Source organism: Phaethon lepturus, unplaced genomic scaffold (assembly GCF_000687285.1).
Source record: "Phaethon lepturus isolate BGI_N335 unplaced genomic scaffold, ASM68728v1 scaffold43551, whole genome shotgun sequence".
NCBI classification, from domain to species: domain Eukaryota; kingdom Metazoa; phylum Chordata; class Aves; order Phaethontiformes; family Phaethontidae; genus Phaethon; species Phaethon lepturus.
The window spans coordinates 79,609-93,867 of record NW_010517835.1 but is presented as its reverse complement, the minus strand read 5'-3'; the positions used below and the strand labels follow the sequence as shown (position 1 = coordinate 93,867).

General features: G+C 37.5%; 1 protein-coding gene across 1 annotated transcript in view; it reads left to right on the top strand.

Annotated features, from left to right (window-relative positions):
• Positions 1–14,259, top strand: part of ADAMTS18 (ADAM metallopeptidase with thrombospondin type 1 motif, 18) — a 77,033-nt gene that overhangs the window by 19,818 nt on the left and 42,956 nt on the right. The window contains exons 3-6 of the mRNA XM_010296513.1: positions 8,197–8,479; positions 12,066–12,265; positions 13,021–13,104; positions 13,961–14,120. Coding sequence (XP_010294815.1) covers positions 8,197–8,479; positions 12,066–12,265; positions 13,021–13,104; positions 13,961–14,120 — 727 coding nt within the window. The remainder of the gene's footprint in view (positions 1–8,196; positions 8,480–12,065; positions 12,266–13,020; positions 13,105–13,960; positions 14,121–14,259) is intronic.

Sequence of the window (14,259 nt, the reverse complement as noted above, 5' to 3'; positions counted from 1 at the left end):
TTAGTGTATAGTTAGTGTCATAATGCTGTACATTACATTAGTATTTTTATTCTGTTCATTTATCATGCCTAATTCTGTTTAAAAAAAAAAAAAAAACCAAAACAAAACATGAGAAATGAGGGTGCTCACGTACTGACAAGCGAGTATTTAATCTGTGGCAAAGCAATCAAATTTGTGTTAGTTCTAGAATATCTCATTACCCTGCAATAAATAGCAGTTTAATACATTTAAATACCAATGTGACTGGTTCAATTACCTTAAGTGGAGGAACAAATAAGAATATTTCCTTATTTGCCATATGTTGACAGAGGATTGCATAAAGATGCTTTAAGCAAGTTCAGTCAACTGCAGAAATACAAAGGCACTATTCAGAGATAACACTGTCTTTGTTCATATAGGAATAATTAAAGACATGCAATTTTGTTACCTTGTTTTAATAATTGCTGAATGTTCTGCATAGCACTTCTTCTGAGCAACCAAACAGAGTAGTCTTTCATGACTAACTCAGACTAGCAATTTAAACATCATACCCTCCTTCTGACAGATCCTCAGATAATAAAATGCTATATTGTTGAAACTTAGTTTTACATTTGCAAGAAATCTATATTATGTTAGAAAACAGAATATATTGAGTTATTTTTGCAAGTCAGAATCTAAAGAAACATGTGATCTGCTGTACAATTCTCAAGTCAGAATGTGCAACTAGTGATTCTAATGATTCTTTCACAATAAAAATATTTTAGTGTGTATAAAGGCCATTAACTTAACCTAAACATTTGCTGTGGTACAGAGCCAGATATTCTGACCTGGTGAAAATCAGTAAGGGTCTGCTGAGGTTATTCTCATCAGCCAAGGAGCCAGTCCAACAAAACATTACATTTGTACTTCCCTGACTCCAGGGTAGTTCTCAGTAACTGCCCATGTACAGACTTGATACTTTTCTGAAGGATGGGTGAATTTGTTTGGCAAACATAAAAGCTAGGGAAAAGTTTAGCTAACTTAAATTCGCTCTTTCATTTGGTGTGTTCGCATGCCTTTGTGCTGCCTGGTTTGGGATAGGATCAAAAATGAACATGCTCCGAGTTCTACTCGTGGGATTTCTGACTTCAATAATACATGTATATTATTGGAAACCTCATGAGAGTCCATTCTCACTAGTTTCCCAGAACATTTTCTTTCCCAAATTGGTATAAACACACTCTGGAAATGCTTGCAGAGACAATGTTCGGCTCAATGGGAGCTCCTGGGTGCTTGGCACTCTTTAAAAGTCAGTCATTTATTTAACAACCTGTGTATGGATTTAGGGTCCAGACCTTTTACTTTTTGTTGGAGAATCATGGATCGTGTTGCTGTCACTGTGTCTCAGAAGCTTGTATTGTTTACCCTGTGCTTCAGTGACATGGGTGCATCTGTGTGAAGTGCCCTTCTGAGGGGGATAGAAACAGCATACGAAAGCAAAATACACCTCAGCTCTGTTTGCTGCTGTCCCCTTTGCAGCTACCACCCAGAAAAGGGGCTGTAGGTCACAGCAGAGAGGGAATGAACTTCTTTAATTACCATGATTTACTGCCATTGGTTTGGCTGTTTGCTCATGATGCTTCCCGAGGGTAAAGATATCTTTCACCTCAGCAGCGCTTTCTGCAATTCGGCTCCTTCTTTCGGCTTTGCCAGATATGTTGCTTGTCACTTTTTCTACCTAATTTCACATCTTAATTTGCTCATTTTGATTATGTTTTCCAGAGCATTGACATTTTGACCCTAACCTGAGAGTCAGTTAATGATATCAGGTATCTTAAAATCCAGGTCAGGCTCTACTATACTGCTGGCTATAATTCTTGGAAGTAGTTTTGCTTAAGACTGTAGTAAGGTTATAGTCTCGCATATTTTTTAGGCTACCAACGTAACCCATCCCAAGAGGTGAGTCTACTTCTAAAGAAAAAGTAATTTATTTAGACTGCTTACATGATGCAGGATTGCTTTGAACAGCCTTGTACTAGTATTGGTTGAATAGCCTTGCTTTGGAGGCAAGAGGAATCCATAAGACAAATGTTGGCAAACTTAACAGGACTTTATTCTTCCTGGGATTCCTTGGCATGTGTGAGAAAACTATACCTTTCCACTGTTTTCAAGGCTTGACCCCAAACCCATTCTAAACAGCTGGCCCTTTTTCTGCTGTCTTGACAGGATTTTGTATCGGGTTGCTGGTATACGCACAGGGGACTGCCATCTCCACACGGGTTTCTCTGAGTATGCATTTGAAACAGATCTGAAATCACTGTCTCTGTTCTCCAAGCTGCTGGCCATGAACTGGATGTTACAAAATACTGTGTAGACACATAAATGTTATGCTATGCTTGAGCTAATAACCCAGTCTCTTAGCAGCTACATTGCTTCTAGTTTGAGCTAGAGTGCCACCAGCTGCCTTGGAGCATGTGCAGAATGAATGGAGGGCTGATCACAAACGTGAAGATAATTTCTATGCTTTGTGAAAGGACTACCATTATCCACTTACAAAACCTGAGGGAAGGGCCTCACCTCTCCATCAGTCTGTGGTGGAATCTGAGCAGAGGTACAGGAGTTATGGGGAGACCTGTCCCTTCTAGCACACAGTGCAGTATGTTGCTATTTGAAAATTGACATCTGCCCAATTCTAGAGGCCAGTTTTAGGCCCAAAGGCAACTTCTGGCTGTTGTGAGGTAGCTCTAAGTTGTGTGAATAGCTTCAGGTTCTCTGGATCTCCAGCGTACCCTCTTTCTGCTTCTAAGATGCTCGCTATTCCAGTATAGGAAATGGTCTGGCAGACAAAACCCACAGGTGGGACATCTGAACTAGGGGAGCCTCTCTTCCAGCAAGGGAATTCTTTGTTGGCAGATATAGGTCTTTCGTGTTTCCTTTGTGGTGCCAAAGTACCAGAGACTTAGCAGAACATGAGGACAGAAAATTAGAGCTTGACCTTAATTAAAATGAACTTCGTGAGCTTTCACTGCAAAGTGAATGAGAAAAGACTCCAATATACTGTGACATGAATGGTCCCAACAATATTGTGATGTGAATACTAGATATATAGGCATGTCTGACTGCAAATAATTTTAAATAACAAGAACCATAGTTCTTAGGTCATCTGTTCTTCTTATTCTTTGTATTTCAAGGAAGTTCTTAATTTACATTTTTATTTGTTTTAAGTAGAACTAAAAACTGTACTTTATGTCTCTGTACTTTACGTGCTGTAACTCTTGTGAAGTTGTGTTTGAATCAATGAGTTGTGTTTTTTATGAGCTGGACAGTTGGGAAATAACACAACAGAAGTCTTGGATCAATGTCCACTGAAGTCTGTGGAAAGCTTTATGCCAATTTCAGTTGGCCTTTTATCAAGTCTTCTAAAATTTTGCATAAATATTTGGAACTATTTTAATGGGTGTGAAACTACATTTAACTCTTCCTTTTGAAAGATTTTTCTTAAGTACATGCACACCCATCTAATGGTAGGGACCTCACTGATTTCCTTGGCCATTGTTTTAGCTGCTCTCAGTTTAGACACAGTGTTTCTTTAACACCTTATTTTACGTATGTGCTCGTAACACTGAATAAAGCATTCTGGATACAAGTGGTATTCCTTAGACATTACATGTAAACTTTTTAGCACTTTATTTAGTTGAGATACTCCTAGCTTTGTACAAACTGTAATTTAACTTTGTAAGTCAGTATTAAGTAGTTATATTTAGCAGGGACATTGCAGTTCATTTATTCATATGTTTTAATTCTCAGTTTCATTCCATTATGCTTCTTACTTCATTATTTGCATCTGGTTTATGAAACTCCTGTAACTTTAATATGCATATGACCAATCTGTTGCCTTTAATTAACATGTAGTGAAAATGCCTTGAATGCAGACAGAGAACCTGCAGCCAAGAGGCTTTTCTAGTTTAGACCAAGGGTTTGTCTACTGTCTCAGAACTTAGCTTTGTTAATTCATAGGCAAGAAATATAAGTTCTGAAAACCCTTCACTCACTATCACTGCTGTGTTTTTTATGGAGGGTCTGTTTTTTGGAGATGCTGAAACCTCAAAATGAATTAGGTTTACAGGCTGGTAAGCTGCCAAAGGCTTCACTCAGAATCTAAGAACACAGGGGGAGACAAATGGGAGCAGCCTTTGTGCTGTTCCAGTAAGAGACCAATGAGACCTGTCAGAAACTGATATTTTAATGTCTGACTCTCAAAACCATTCCACCAACCTTTCACTAAAATCAGTGAAAGATTTACCTGGTTTTGTATATCTACGATGAACTTTCAGGGGTTTAAAAAATCCTCCTTCTTTTTCAGTTTATAACCTAACTTCAATTTAAAAAAGTGTTGAAGCAGATATTTTATTATAATTTCCTTTGTCCAAATTTAATTTTGAGATTCTTCCTCCTTTTGAAACACAGAAAACAGAACAAGTGCCTTACCTTGGTGATAACACCCCGATACTGAGGAATTTCACAGAGTTGTATTGGATCTGAAAATTCCTTTAGCTCAGAGCTAAGCAAACATTTCATAACAAACAACAAGTGGGAGGAATGTTGCCTTCTCATCTCTTCTCAACTTTCCTGCAAACTGCAAGTTCGTCTAATTTATTGATTCAGAATTATTTGCTAACCACACAGATCAACGTATGTCTTTCCGTTTACTTTCCAATGGCATGGGATATCCCTTATAGAAGGATAGCAAATATGTGTTGTGAGGGAAGAACAAGAGAACAGCAAATTCCAGCTGAGCAATCTCTTGGGTTTTCCTTCCCACCATATTCTCACAATTACTTCTATTATTAGTGATAGCCACAGTGGGAAAGAGAGGGAATAGACAGGAGTCCCTGGTCTTTTTCATGCTGTGTTGTCTAGACTTAGTAAGAATGTTAGATTTTGTCATCCTGCTTTCTCTCATGGTGTTATAATTGCAGAGAATCTGAAATAAAAATGGAGTTTTGACCTATCTGACCCTCTCCTTGTTGGGTCTCAAACCCATCAAAGTTAATGGAAAGATACTGAGTTCTGATTCAAGGAAAATCACATGTATACTTAAAGCCATGCTGGCAATAGGAAACCTAATGCATAAATTTCCATTACAGTTTTGACAGTATTTGTTCATCTACTAAGTAGTGGAGCTGGATAAACATATTGTGTCTAACACAATTAGAGACATGTTTCATGTATTTCTAGAAAAAATTCCCAGAAACACTTTTTTTTTTCAACACTTACACTGGCCAGGAGTACAGACTAGCCAAAATCTGGCTTTCCAGAAACTGGAATTCCTTGGCAGTGTAAAGTTAGAAAAGATGATTCTGTGCTAGTATCCTGCCTCTGTGCCCTGGCATATTTTCCAGCCAGTATGACCATAGCCATAGGCCACTCTGCTTTACCTAAGGCTAAAATTCAAGAACCTGCAAGAAAAGGATCTGGCAGTCATTGCCCAATTGCCCCCTTTGCAGCGATCCAGAGGACTGCATCTCTGTCAGAAGCCAGGCCAGCATTCTCAGCATTACTTTGGAGTTACCAAAGAGAATATTTTAATATGAATTCTTGAAACCATCCCATACCTGGAAGAAATGGAAAATGGTCTGTGATTGAATACGTGTCCAGGCTGCTCTGTGGCACTCCCCCTTTCCTCTTGATGACTTCATAAAACTAGATGTTTTCAAAAAAGAAGGTATCTTTAATTCACACAACATTTTTCAATTTGGAGGATATGTCTGATATAAAACCCAAAAGAAAGAAGTCTTATTGGAGATTTAGGGTCGCTTCTGCTGGAAAAATAAGTGAATACGTTCGTAAGGGACTCAGTCAGCTACAGCCTATGTAAAGGTGCAGCAACATACATGCAGTACAGGGCCCAGAATTCAGTTTGGTTCCCCCCCGCCGAATTCTCAATCCACCATTATAATGTTAAATATAGAAATTACACTTGGGGCTGAAACTTGGTGTACATCAGGGACAGTTTCTTACAGGAAAATGTAGAAACCCCTTTGTTCCATATGGTTTGAATCATTTACAAAATGAATCCTACAGGAATAATTTCAGATGTGGAAACCTTTAAAATGGGGAAATAAAAAACAGATTCACTACATTTCTGTTTTCCAGCTAAAAAAAAAAGGGTTAGCAGTGCCCAGTTATCAGTGCACTCTAGTAGATAAGGATTGCCTCTCAAAACCACTTTTAAATTGTGTGATGACACACATCATAAGGATTAAAATATTATTCTTCCCTACAGAAAAGTACGTTGTCATGACCAAATGTGAACTGACATTTGAAATACGCCAACTTATGCAGTGAGCAGGCAAGTTAAATTCTTGTTGATTATTTAAAGCCTGTCTCTTATTGACAGAGGCAATTTTAAACTTCATTTAGAATGTTAAGTAGATACAGGCTGAGGTACGTAATTATGAATTCATGTTGAAGAAATGAAAGGGGGAAAATTGTTAATCCAAATCTCATCTATGTTTGTTTTCATATTATTTTTCAGGAGGCAATTAGATCCTCCCAGTTCATAATATGGAATCTCTTCTATTGTCAAAATTAAGATCACAGTACGATTTTATGAGTGCTATTATTAGGCCCCCATGAAATTATATTGGGGAGTACTGTGAAGCTACCTTTGTTTTGGAAAGACAAAAGGGAATTTCCATGAAAAGGATGTAGTGTATGACTAGAGACTGTTGAAGACCTGTATAGCTGTTGATAAATCTTTTCAGCTGGAATAGACTTAAAGTCAATTTTAGCATTAGCTTAGTAAACAGTTAAAACTGTGAAGATTTCATATGTAACTTTCTATTTTTACTTGTTTTTAATTTTCTGTTGAGTTTTCCTCATGGGAAGCAGTTTTGAAAGTGCAGAAAATTCCACAAATCCTTAAGAAATACAATGCTTATATTAGGCATTCAAACTGCTCTTCTTCTGATACCCTGGCATTCTGGTCCTAGGAGGTTAGGCTAAAGAAAAGCATCCATTTCAGAAGGAAATAGGTGATAAATGTCTAATATGTGCATTTTCAAAGAATACTTTGAGGAAGGAGGTGGAATCATGATCTGGGAGGACTTAAGATGTCGGGCAAGATGGTTTGCAATTGACATTTGTTTGTCTGCACTTACTTTTCTGAAGCATAAGAGATATGTAGTCCTCGTGGGATGTCAATTTTGGCAGGAGGGTGTTGGCGCATGATAGGGCCTCACTGATCCAAAACAAAAATCTGTATCTAGTATTACGTATGTAATGTAATAGAATTACCTGATGAAACTTCTTCTTGGTTTTTGACTTGGTAAAAAGGAGTGTTTATTACAACAAGTTTTACAAAACCAAGAAATGAAATAAAATCATAACTCATTAATGAGCTGCATGGAAATACTTCCTCAGTGCCACCCACATTTCCCTGGCCCTGATCCTGGAAACACTTCATCACATGTGCAGTTTTATGCATAGACACTATGTGAAAAATACAGTGTAGTTTTCCCATACTTACTTCTGTCTTTCAGGGATCCAAGAAAGAAAAAAATCAGATACTTGGCTTTCACTGATCAGTTTTCTCTTGTAGGAGGGCATAAATCTTAAACTGCCTTTATGATGATTAAATTGCAGGGAGTTGATTACTGAATGATACTACTAAAATGTTTAGACGTTTCAACCTTGTGCTGCTGTACCATAATGTGCTTATGTTTCTAGAGTAACCTTAGGTCTGGGATTCCTGTCTGGTTGTTCTGAAAAAAACCTGAATATTACTTCAAACATTTTGTTTTACTAATCTATGCACTTAGTAGAAGTTGCGTTTTCCAAAAGCATTTTCTTTTTATGTGAGACTGTGTATCCTGTACACAAACACAGATACAAACAAATCTATACTGTGAAGAATGGATTTAATACTGCATATGAAATTATCCATGGTACTGTGTGAAGGCGCTATGCTGCCAGTCCCACGATATTCTTGTTCTGCGTGTTACCAAACGTGAAGCCTGGTAATCTCCAAAGTCAAACAATGCATAATCTAATTGGGAAGACTATCTAGACTATATCTTAAGTAAATCTAATTTAGAGGAGCACATTTCAATCTGTCTGGACTTTGAAGGGAGATCACTTTAAGAGCTAGAATGTTCCAGCTGTGAACCTTGATAAGTCTTTCCTCTAATTTGTGGTGGTGTTTTGTGTTTTGGTTTTTGTTTTTTTTTTTTTTAGTCAGGTTTGATAAGAACACAGAAGATCGAATTCCTTATATCTCCATTACCTCAGCAGCTAGCACAGGAGCACAACTACACATCACCTCCTGGACACCATCCTCATGTATTATATAAACGAACTGCAGAAGAGAAAGTGCACCGGTACACAGTAGAGTCCAATCCCAAATACTTTTCTTTTGGTCATCACAGAATTCACACTTCCCACAAGTATCATGCTCAAGCGAATGGTTACCACCATGGAAGGTTTCAAAAGCAACATTTTTGTGGACGTCGCAAGAAATGTATGTAAGGAAACTTTCTCTCCTTGTTTGAGATAGTGTCTCTTAGAGACTGTATGGTGATTCTGAGGTGTGGTTCATAGTCACTTTTGTGATGGAGACACAATAACTTTAAATAATAGTCATAAGGTGAAATACATATGAGAAACTTGATTATTTCTTTAAATTGATGTCATCTGTTTTATTAAGCCATCTGACTGTTTAGTTTGCTTATTCTCTACCTAGATTAAAAGATACTTTGCCTGATTTTTTTGACACTGACATAGTTTTCAGCATGCAATTCTGTTCTAGATTGCCGCTTTTGCACAGCGGTAGATACCAAGTCCCTGAACTGCTCCCTGTTACTTCGGGGGTATATAACTAATTAGGCTTGAAGATGAATAAAAAGTCTTCCAAATCATTAATTTCTGAGAGGATAGAAAATAAGTCTTTCAGAATTCACCATTTGATAATGAAATTTTCAGCAGCTGAGATCTTCAAAAAGAACCTCCCATGTAAATTGTTTAAATAAGATTTTGGAGCCACCTCTTAAAAAATGTATTGGAGTATACTATCCTGCCAAGGTGTATTCAGAGTCCTTCATTGGGCCGTCAAATTGCAGAACATTTTAGAGCCCCCTTGGACCCTATATCCATACTTACAGCATGCAGTTGATTCTCTTTGAAAGCTGATCTGTTCCTGAGCTGAGTTTCTTAATGAGTGTCTCCAGGACTGCACGCAGTATTGAAAACACCATCTCGGGACAGTTATATTCTACCAACTTCTTACTTGAGTTCTGAGAAAATAAGTAGCTTCCTTTTCCAAAAGGCATGAAGGAAGAAAGAGAAAAACAAATAGAAGGGAAGGAATGAGAAAGGAGGTAGTGGAAAAGGTGGCTGTCTGAGACTGAGGCCTATTTGAGGCCTGAAAACTGCTTATTAAAAGTTGACTGCTTCTTCAAAAATCCTTCTCCGCAGATTTGAAAGCTAGACCTTGAATACCAGATGCACAAGACTATGATTCAAGCTGTAAACATTTGCATTCTGATGCAGTTCAAAACTACCTCATTACACACTCCCTTTCCCCCCACCTGGTTTCCCTGCTGCCCGCTTCAGAGCAGAGGGTAATGGTGCTAAGTTAGCTTGTCTGCTCTACAGTGTTTTATCTCATTTGCATTGTCCACTGTGGTCTTGTGCCTTATTTACTGTACCGCCTGTGACTGCTGGTCCAAATTCAGAATTATTCATGTCCTCTTAGGACCTTACACAGTGTTTATCCCTATAATAAATGAATGCATTTTGAACAGTGTATTTTCATAACCTCCTGGGATGTGAGAAGATATTATCCTTATTCCTGGGACTCACAGACACAGGAGAGGTCAAAAATAACCATTGCTTCTGGGTACCAAATCAATAAACTGAGTTTTTCTTTAAAATACTTATCAGAATATATGCTCCTCTAATTGTATATGTGTATCTATATGTTCAGTAATTTCAGTTACAACTATGAGTTCTTAGCTGCATATTCAAGATGGGTTTATGTTAAATGAAGAACATGCAATTAGCATCCAACTGTGATAAGTTTGTATAAGTGATTTACACATCATTGCTTAAGAACTTGGTGTCAGACACACTGTTAGAATCTAATTAAGCAAGATTGCATTTAATTACCTTAACCATGCAACTTTCTTTTCACATCCTGCAGTCTTCCACTTTATGCAGTACATACCTGTAGCCTTCTGAGGGAAAGAAGGGGGGAGTTCTAAAAAATAACAACCTATTTCCATACCCAGCCTTGGTTAATCTATAGAACAAGCCTATCTCATGTTCACTGAATGAATGCAGCCCTACAAATAAAATAATGTGTGATCATTTAGTTGAGTAGAGGCAAATACAGGATGTAGAAGAAATACTTATCACTCCAGTAAAGGCAACACCCCTGCTATGAGTACTTGGGGATTTTTTCTCTCCACTCCCTCCCTCCCCCCACCCCGTTTTAAATTCTCCTGTGTCTTGTTCTGAGATCTGGAGTCCTATCACTTTGAAATTTTCAGCAAAATCCAGTCTGGTCACGTGGAATAGAAAATTTCAGCTTGAATGAACAAAGGCATTGAGAATTGAGAATGCAGCCTTTCTTAAGGCAGTCCTATGCTATTAACACTGCCCAGTCAAGGTTAATTTATCCTGCCCTAAGAATGGATCCAAGCTTGTGGAACAGTAAGAGGGAAGAGCACACTGCCACTTTTAGTGTCATAGAAGTAGCTTGTCCCACTCACCATCTTTTAAAATTTCATATGCTGGCAATTTGTAAGTGTTAGAGAAGCTGGTTAATAATTTTCATACTCCTCTTCACAATCTAAATGTTTTTAGATCATGAGAACTGGCTGGACTGTACTTAGTAAATCATGCTTGAAATGTTGCTGCTGCTTAGGTTTTATTACTAGCAGTGAAGTTAACTCAAGAGCAAAACTCACTGCTCATAGATTTATGAGTCAAATGCCTTCAAGTATTGCCTTCAAAATAGTACATGGAAACTGATGTGCCGTGAACTGAACGCTTCACTCCTGGGTGAGGCATGTCTTCATGTCCTGACGTGCTTCCAGAAGAGAAAAGTTCTTTGAGCTTGTAAAGGGCAATTGTTTATAATGAGTGATAAATTTTAAAATCTGACTAGTGCAGTCACTTGCAATGTTACAGTTCAGAGTGATTTAGTTCTTGAAAGCAGACCACTGTTGTGCATCCTATGGCGTTCTTGATTTCCCAGTTTGGCATGGAAGGAAGTAGCATCTGTTTTAGCACTGTTGTTGGAAAAACTTTCTGATGAGGCACAGGCACATTACCTGAGGCTCCCTCAGTTGTGCCATGTTACATCCTTTGTCAAAAAAAAATCCTATTGTTATCTAAATAGTATGTTTAAGTGGCCATCAAGTTAATTCTTGATGCAAAGGCAGTGCAGGTGTATGCAAAAGAAGCTATGAATAACATAGCAAGAAAAAAATGCGCCCTGGCGTTGGGGTGTGTGGGCTGGATGCGCATATCCTGTCGTCAAGCCTTGCTGTTGCCTGACACTTCCCTATACGAAATAAATATGTTTGCAGTAGGAATAATCTCAGTGGCAAATTCACATAGAAGGCTAATGTCAGTCACAATAGCAGGCTGGCAGGAATCTTACTTGGGGTGTGTGTCTGCTTTCTGTACTGATGGTGTACATCTGTTGTAGAGGGGACTTTTTTACCAACTGCTATGTAAGTAGCACATGCCAAACACCTCAGGAAGTTATCAAAAGGACAGAAAAAATGTAGATATTCTGTTAAAAATTCTGTTTGTATTTTTTGCCACAGATGCTACCATTTTATTAGATTAACTCCTTATTTTAAACTGCTTATTGCATATGAATTTGGTTCTCCCATTTCCTTCTCTCCCTATAGCCATCCTTCCCTCAGGAATGAATCAGGTCTTTTTTAATAAATATACAAGAATTTATCCATAAGTATTAAATCACATGCTGTAAAAATAATCTAAGGCTCTAAAACTGTGATACTTCATTTTCTGATGAAACTGTTCATGGGCGATCTGAATCCTTTCCAAAACTGAGTTTTATTTCCTTTTAGATGCACCTAAGCCACCCACAGAAGAAACATACATTCTCTCGGATGAATATGGGACCTCTGCAAGGTTCAAAAGATCATCTGCTAAAATTCAGAAAAATGGAAGTCTAAATGTTGAAACCCTTGTTGTGGCAGATAAAAAAATGTTGGAGAAACATGGCAAGGAAAATGTAACAACATACATCTTAACAGTTATGAATATGGTAAGCTGTGGTGTAACTTAAGTATATTTTCCCTGTGGAATACTGTTAACGTCAGGGTCGGATCTTTCGTTAGACAAATAGTGATGCCAAGAAGAGCAGGGGCACCTTACACAACTCTTTCTTCAAGCCTCATCTAATGTATTACGTATGTCAAAAGACTCTTTAAAAATACATCCCTAGATTATCACAGCTTTGGCAACAGTACTGTAGAGTAAAAAATAAAGTAAAATAGGTAAGAATTTAAAATGTTAAATTTTAAAATACTTCTCGTGTAGTACAAAAAGGCAGATACTCTGAAATTGAAACTTTCGTTTCATTTAGTATCATGAAGCTTAGTCTCTTTTGTCTGATGTCTTTCCTTGAAACAAAGATTTATTTGAGAAAGCATAGATTTATTTTGAGAAAAATAATATAATTTAACTACAAATATGTTTTCCTTTGTGGCTTTGCTCTTTACTGTTGTACTACAAAACTTGAACTTGAACTTTGAACTTGATTATACTCAGTCTGGGAGACCAAGGGCAGAACAAAGCCCATTGAAATCAATAGAAGGATTTCAAGTTTTTTGAGTAAGTGTAGTGGTTTGAGGCATAATTCTACTGGGTTAAGCTCTTTTGGATGAATCCTGCAAGATCTATAATTCCATTAATCTGTATTGAAAACTGAAGTCCAATGCAATAGCTCAATACATATGTTTAGTCTATTAAAAAAAATTATATGTGTAGGTGATATTTTCTTTTCAATAATTGTTGCAGGTCTCTAGTCTATTTAAAGATGGAACAATTGGAAGTGATATAAACATTATTGTTGTGAGCCTTCTTCTTTTGGAACAAGAGCCTGTAAGTTGTGTCAAATTTTTGTATGGTACATTTAATTTGCTGCTGTTCCTAGGGAGCTTTGGGTGTTCCCACATTATGTACCTGAACTTTCATTAGAGATTTTTAAGACATAAAGCATAAGAGGATGATTAGAATCACGAAAACCTCCAAAGTCATACTTTCTGCATTTCACTGCTGCTCAGTTTTTGATCCTAAAATCTTAATTTCATAAAAATGTTCTTTAGGAACATTGAAATACTTCCAGTAACATAAAACTTCACAATTTCCAGCATTTTCTTGATGAGAAATGGCTGGAATGAGAAATCTACTTAAGAAGTATTTAAATAAATAAGAAGACTCTGAACTGGGCTTTCCAGGTTGTGATGATCAGAAAGGGGAAGGGATCCCAAACTGGAGATAGCATGTAACAAGGTGGGAGTGGAGCCAGTTCTTTTGGCAAGGGTGCTGAGACAAAAGACGACAAAATCTCTTTTGATGAAAAGAAATTTGTGATGGGTTGATCTACTTGCATAATACTTTTCTTCCACAGATATCTCCAAACATTTTAATCACAAGACTGAAAATGGTTTAGTGTTCAGCTTTATCAGGAATCATATTAGTACACTGTAATTCCAACCACTGACTTTGAAAATATCTATGTGTCTGGGGAGAGGTGCAGTTTTAATTTACAATTGTAATAGAGTCACTTATCAACTGAACTGGTCATCACAGACAGTTAATGTGGGAATACATAAGTTTATGTAGAACAAATATGAAAAAGTAATTCCCTTTTCCCTAACCAGCTCTTATTCTTTCAATCACCTTTCTCAAGTACTGATGGAAGCACCTTATTTCTGTGTCTCTGAAATACCTATAGGGTGGATTACTGATTAACCACCATGCGGACCAGTCACTGAACAGCTTTTGTCAATGGCAGTCTGCTCTGGTTGGGAAGAATGGAAAGCGTCATGACCATGCCATCTTGCTTACAGGTTTTGATATCTGCTCTTGGAAAAATGAGCCCTGTGATACTTTAGGTAAGATATGAAAACACACTCTGAGAAACTCGTGGCTGTCAACAACAGCATCTTGATTCTGAGAGACTGAAATGTCTTAAAATAAAAAAGTCATTTTTTGCACATAATATTAGCATTCTTGAAGAGGAAAGAACAGTAT